This window comes from Leptidea sinapis, chromosome 13 (genome assembly GCF_905404315.1).
Source record: "Leptidea sinapis chromosome 13, ilLepSina1.1, whole genome shotgun sequence".
In the NCBI taxonomy this organism is placed as follows: Eukaryota; Metazoa; Arthropoda; class Insecta; order Lepidoptera; family Pieridae; genus Leptidea; species Leptidea sinapis.
Window position 1 is genome coordinate 3837262 of NC_066277.1, and position 6880 is coordinate 3844141.

Genomic DNA, 6880 nt, shown 5'->3' on the forward strand with positions numbered 1-6880 from the left:
GAAGCACGTCGTCAAAATCGGCGAGCAGCTTTCCAGATAACCGACCGGAACACGCAAGTTCTGGTCGTTGTCGAAAGCTGCTCTTAATAACTTTAACCAGCCGTTCCTGCCGCCGATGCACATGAGGAATGACAATCGGGCCCATACGGCAAAAGGGAAAGCCGATCTTCTGTGCGCTCTTTTTGCCTCCAACTCGACTCTTGACGACTACGAAAAAATATCGCCGACCATCCCGCGGTGTAAGAGCTCTATGCCTGAAGTACAGTTCACACAGAAAACTGTTCGACGAGGTCTGTTTTCGTTGGACGTCAGGATGTCGACCGGGCCGGATGGCATTTCTCCAATCGTGCTTAGAACATGTGCCCTTGAGCTGACGCTGGTACTAACGCGTTTAATCCAGCACTCATATTCAACAGGTGTATTCCCAGACTCATGGAAGTCAGCCCTTGTCCATCCGAGCCGACAAAAAAAAAGAAGGCAGTTCAGATTCGGCAAACTACAGGCCTATAGCTACTACATCCCTGGATGTAGTAGATCCAAAATCATAGAGAGCATAATTAACCGCCAGGTCTTGGTATACATAGAAAGTCAAGCCGGCCCACATTCTAGCGCCCTACAAAGCGCAGGTCCAGCCACATCCCCGTATTGGCGCACCCCAGTAGCAGCTCTATCCATTTGACCACGTGCAACGCAGAGCAGCTCGAATTTTCGGGCACCTAGTGCCCTTTGAACGGCTGGATCACTAGATGGTTGCGTAGATACGTCGCTTCATTGTGTGTCTTCTATCGCACTTATCTCGGGGAGTGTTCCCTAGCACTGTTTCACCTGATTACTGCCACCGAAATCCACCTTTGCACGATATGTCACAAATTAGGATATCATCCCCACTATCTGGATGTGTGGCGGTCCTCCACAATGCGGTTTTCAAGGAGCTTTCTTACACGTACTACAAAACTGTGGAATGAGCTTCCTTGCGCGGTGTTTCCGGGACGATATGACATGGGTATCTTCAAGAAAAGCACGTACACTTTCCAGCCCGGCAACGCTCCTGTGAATCCTTTGGTGTTGCAAAATAATGTGAGCGGCGGCGATCACTTAACACCAAGTGACCCATATGCTCGTTTGTCCTCCTTTTCCACAAAAACAAGATTGATTTCAGTAATAATTTTTAATTTTTGTGTTTCCTTAATGGGAATATATAAATAGTGCGATAGAATAAATAATAGTATTGACTCATTACAAAACAAATAGATTTGCTATTTTGAAATCATGATTAACGTGTACTATAATTGGAATCACATGACCTCTTCCTTTTCTTATTATTATTAAAACAACACATCATTTTATACTTTGTTTATTGCGAATCCATATTCAGCTGAATAACAATTGGTATATATATTTATAGTTTGTTGTAAACATGACGCAGTAGTACAGTTACTATTTACTGCTGCATGTATTAGCATCTTTTATCAAATCAGCAGCTTTTTCAGCCAGAGCTAAAATGGGCGCGTTAATATTTCCACTCGTAATTTGAGGCATGGCACTGGCGTCAACAACTCTTAATTTTTGAACTCCCTTCACCAATAACTTTGAATCTAGCACAGTACCCATAGGCGCCGTGCAACAATAATGATATGTCGTACTCATCATGGACTGAGCGTAACATTTCCAATAATCCGTGCTACCCACAGTGAGGTTGGCACAGCTTGGCAGTGTTACACTTACTGTGGTCGCTCCAACTCCCTGGAAAACACTGGATTTCGCCACTTGCACGAAGTCCTCCAGGTACGCAGCATTTTCTTCCAAATCACGTTCATCAGTTAAATAGCCGGTCTCAATGACTGGAGCAGCAAGATAACTCGTACTATTAATAGATACAGTACCAACGGACCACGGTCGTGACTTAGTGAGAACTGAAAATAGAAGTTCTCTTTCGGTTGCAGCTGCTATGATCTCTTCACAAACCTCTTTCTTTAAAGGAATAACTACGGAACAGAGCTGTGCTACAATAGAAGGTATATTTTTGCAAATCAAATTGAGACTGATATAGTCTGGGTACGTTTGGGTACTATCTACTGCAGAGTATCCAACAAAAGTGGGAACTGGGAATTTTCCAGGATCTGCGGCTGCTGCTACTGTATCAGTTTCCTCCATCTGGTGAGCTACAACGACTGCCATATGATCCTGCAAGTTCTGACCAACAGGCAAATCAGATATAACGTCGATATCTAAGCTCTCGAGGGTATCTTTAGGCCCAATACCAGAAAGCATCAGTAGTTTTGGTGTGTTAAAAGTACCTGCTGATACAATTACTTCGTTATTTGCATAAAGTTTAATTGTTTCGCCTGCAGATGTTACAGCTTCGACACCAATCGCATTGTTGTCATCATCGAAAAGGATTTTGATGACTTCCGTATTTTTCATAACATGCAAGTTTGATTGTTCTTTTATGGGAGAAAGATAGCTCTCAGCGCTGCTCTGACGGATACTATTAGAAATAGTAAACATGGGCTGAGAAAAGCCGTATGAGGAACCGATGTTGATATCTTCCTCGATGTTTTTGCCGATTTCCTCAAAAGCTTGTAAATATCTTAAGGTCGCATCATTCAATTCCCTTGTTAATTTTGTGGGGCCATCGGAACCATGACATTGGCCGTATTCCGTACTATTGATTAAAGGATCTTCAAGCGTTTCACTCTTAATGAAATAAGGTAAAAGGCCATCCCAATTCCACGACTCATCTTGAGATGCGTTAGCCCAAGACTCATAGTCATTAGAAACACCTCGAACATGGTAGAAATGGTGAAGAGAACTACTGCCTCCAAGAACTTTGCCAGCAGGAAGATTTATACCGTCTATATATCGTGATACTGTGCTGTATTTCCTTCATTTGTCGTTGTAAAGTTCCAGTCTATTGAACTTTGTGTAAGCAAAGGGAACAGTGAAGCAAGCTGAAAATTGAAATTAATAATTATGGCAAACGCATCAAATTACATTACATCTTATACAACAGACAAGGATAATATAGAATTAATATATACGATATAACCAATATGACAATCCGCAGTTACGACGACCAAACACCCGTTCTGGTACTAATATGCTCCTAGTGTCATGTGCCATGATTGAGTGTCGTTACAGGACAGGTTTAGGCCAGGTAGGCGCGTTTCTAGACAGTGGTGGATTTTTAGTCTACTTTTTAGGGGACTAAGAGGCAGAATGGGATTGCCCATATCTAACTAAGCGGCGCGGCGTCGGAATTGTTTGCTGCAACTCGTGACGAACTTCAAAATAACCAGATGCGTTTATTATATCGCCTGTTACCCTCAGGCGAAGAATGGAGTGTCTGAAGTGCACAACACAACGGCATTGCTTTTTCATGGCAGAAACAGGAGTAGTAGTACTGCTCCAGTCGATCACCGAACATACAGTTGGTTTTTCTGCTATTGGCCAGATTATATTGATGTTAATTAAGCTCACCTGAGTTTCTAAGGGTGGATCACCTCCCGCTTCAATCAAGAGTACTGAACATCCTGCATCTTCAGACAATCGGTTAGCAATCACACTACCAGCTGTTCCACCTCCGACTACGATGTATCCGTACTGTGAATTAGCTGGAAGTTATACCAATACCATTATAAACAATTTGTTATGTTTTTAAAGTGATAGCCCTCACTTCTAGGATTTCTTCTACACAAATAAAATTTTATGAACGATGCGGGATTTGAACCCACGACCTCTGGCGTTCCGTGCCAGTGCTGTCCCAACTGAGTTAACCGTTCGAGTGACGTATCGTCATAAAATCTTGTATGCTTTGTTCAACTCTCAGGTTGTGGCTGCATATACAGGATCTACTTTACAGTTGATAACCTGCTCAACCCCAATATTTGCGTATTACGAGATTGACTTGAGATGTCGCTCTTGTTAATCTAAACAATTTGTTATATTTTTGAAGTGATAACCCTTACTTCTAGGATTAATAAGGGGCTGTACGGCCGTTTGTCCTCTTCTTTCATAAAAAAATAAAAGTAATATTTACCTGCTGCTTGATAATCAGTGGGCATTCTGAATGCAGTCAGCGATAATCCCGTTATTACGCTAAACGCTAACTGCGCAGCTTGTACGGTAGCTAACGTCGTCTCGACAACCATGATGCAGACAAGATTGATGCTGAAATATTATTATATTTATAAATTTTCATAATAGTCAGAGAAAAGTTAGCTTGAAAGTAGACGCTAATCCACTAAAATACTATTACCAAAAGGTAAATAATAGTATTAATATGGCCGTGCCAAAAAACGAATTTAAAATCGCAACTACTAATGATTCGCTTTCACTCGCATATGTAACATTTTGTTGCATATGTAACTGTTGTTGCATCTCTGTTTCGCTGACATCCGACCTGTATCGCGGCCATTTTACTTTCTTTCTTTAATGATCAATCAGTCAATCAAAAATATTTTTTTTCCACCACGGTCAAAAGCTCACTTTTAGTCCCTGGTGCGAGGGAGAAAATTGGCCGATTCTCTTGCGGCAAGACGACTTTTGTCCCTCGTACCATTGACTATAAGCGAGCTTTTTCATCCAGGTGGGCAAAAAACCGTATACGCACCACGTGAGATAAGTGGGACATTGCCACCCGCGATTGTCTATATTTTATAATATATGCCTTACATTAGTAAGCCAAAAAAAAATTTTTAATTTATAAGTAAAAATACAATAGTAATTGAGTACAGTAGATGCATCAATCCACATAGGTACCGTAAATAGATAAAGGCGTATATGCGATTATTTTATTAGCCATTATATAAAAAAATATAATGGAAGTAAGGGAAAGAATTCGAAGAAATCCCGTCCGAAAGCAAAATATTTTATCACGGGAGATGAGGATAGCACCTAGAACCATGTCGCGTATTTTAAAAGATGACTTACGACTTGCAGTCTATAAGAGATATACTGGTAATTTCTTAACTGATAATTTATAAAAGAATAGGGTGGTAAAATCGAAACCACTACTGAAGCGGTACGCAAAGGGAGGTCACAGAAAATTTTGGTTACGGATGATATGTTTTTTACAATTGAGCAAAATTTTTACAAACAAAATGACTATGTTTATGCGCAATGCTCTAAGGAAGCTTCCCAATTAGTCGACAGTGTGAAAAGTGGGCCTATTCGATTTCAGTGATGGTTTGGTGGGGTATTAGCTATGAAGGAGGGACTGAGGCCTGAGCCATACCTTTGTGAAAAGGGTATCAAAACATCGACACAAGTGTATCAAGGATCAAGATACCATTCTTGAGAAAGTAGTGAAGCCCCTTAATAACACCATGTTCAATAACCAAGAATGATCCGTCCAGCAAGACTCGGCGCCGAGTCTACGCAGTCATGGTTTAAAACGAACGTTTCCGACTTTATCAGAACTGAAGACTGGCCGCTGTCTAGTCCCGATCTTCATCCGCTGGATTATGATTTATGGTCAGTTCTAGAGAGTACGGCTTGCTCTAAACGCCATGATAATTTGGAGTCCCAAAAACAATCCGTACAATTGGCAGTGAAGAATTTTCCCATGCAAAGAGTGCGTGCTTGTATTGAAAACTGGCCTCAACGTTTAAAGGACTGTATTGCAGCCAATGGAGACCACTTCGAATAAGCTTTTTATATTTATATTGTTCTATATTTATGTATTAAACTAACACACTGTAAAAGTGATGAATGCTATTTGCAATAGAAAATTATTATTTTCTTTGTTTCAGTATTTATGTAAGGTATATATGCCCGAATCACACTCAAAGTCAACACGTGCCATAAGCGGACCGTAGACTTTTTTGTTAATTTTTTTTTAATATACCTACTATGTCGGTATATGACACTTTTACAAAAAGAAAAACCAGAAACGTAAATTATCAATTAATAAACAAGGTAAATATAACATTTTGTAAAGACTAACTGATTTTTTGATAAAATAAACCCTTTATTGAAGTAGGCGTTACTTTGCGGAAATCCATAATTATCCAAATGTTTTGAGTTTTCTGTAGTGTTAATTCCGCCAATAAAAATAAACCCAAGTAACCTATTTTTATTATATAAACAAATCCAGTTATTTACGATGCCTAGTGCAGTCTGTATTAGTTAAATTTACCTAAAACCTATTATTTTAAATTAAATTATATTATATAAATAGAAATACAAAAAAAAAAACACTTAGATATAATTATAAGTTGTTGACTTAAGTAGCAATATTTTACTTACCTTGACTGCACGAACTGTATTGTGCTATTGGTTAAATCTGTCTGTGTACAAGTATTTATACCTGAAAATAAAAGTATTATTATTATAATCCAGAAATTATCATCTGATAATTGATATTTTGATCAATATCATAAGATTGAAATAAGCGAATATTCAGACTATTATATGTTATCTCACACACGTTGCTTCTAGCGCAGATAACTATCTGAAAGTTTGGCTGTCACCAAGCCTGGTGTAAATATGTATACTTTCATTGTCATGTAGGTGACACAACAGGGGAAGCTGTAAATCGACACTGTGAATCTTTGCTGGAAAAACATCTAAGAGTGCTGAAGATAACTACTAGTAAAATTGTCTTTATTAAAGGAAATTGTAAAAATGTTAATCTGTTTTGAATTTATTTTAACATTTTAACACATAATATATCAAGGAATTAGGTATAACAAAACTTACAATAAAAAAAACATAAATTGAGCTTCAAACCACAATATTCATACACCTATAATTTACTAAATGTAATTGATATTTCGCTTAAAAATATTTTAGAAACCGTTCTGAATTGTGCGTTTACAGATCGTGCATGGTCTCAAGCCTCTTTACCGATACTGTTTGGTGGGTTGGGTACTCGCAA

General features: G+C 38.9%; 1 protein-coding gene across 1 annotated transcript; it reads right to left on the reverse strand.

Moving 5' to 3' along the window:
• Positions 1–1338: 1338 nt before the first annotated feature.
• On the reverse strand, positions 1339–6286 carry LOC126967483 (ecdysone oxidase-like). The gene is made up of 5 exons (XM_050811972.1): positions 6250–6286; positions 4040–4170; positions 3481–3614; positions 2941–2951; positions 1339–2884 (listed from the first exon to the last, which is right to left on the reverse strand). Exons 2-5 carry the CDS (start codon positions 4149–4151, stop codon positions 1438–1440), a joined length of 1704 nt encoding a protein of 567 aa, XP_050667929.1. The 5' UTR covers positions 4152–4170; positions 6250–6286; the 3' UTR covers positions 1339–1437.
• Positions 6287–6880: the final 594 nt, after the last annotated feature.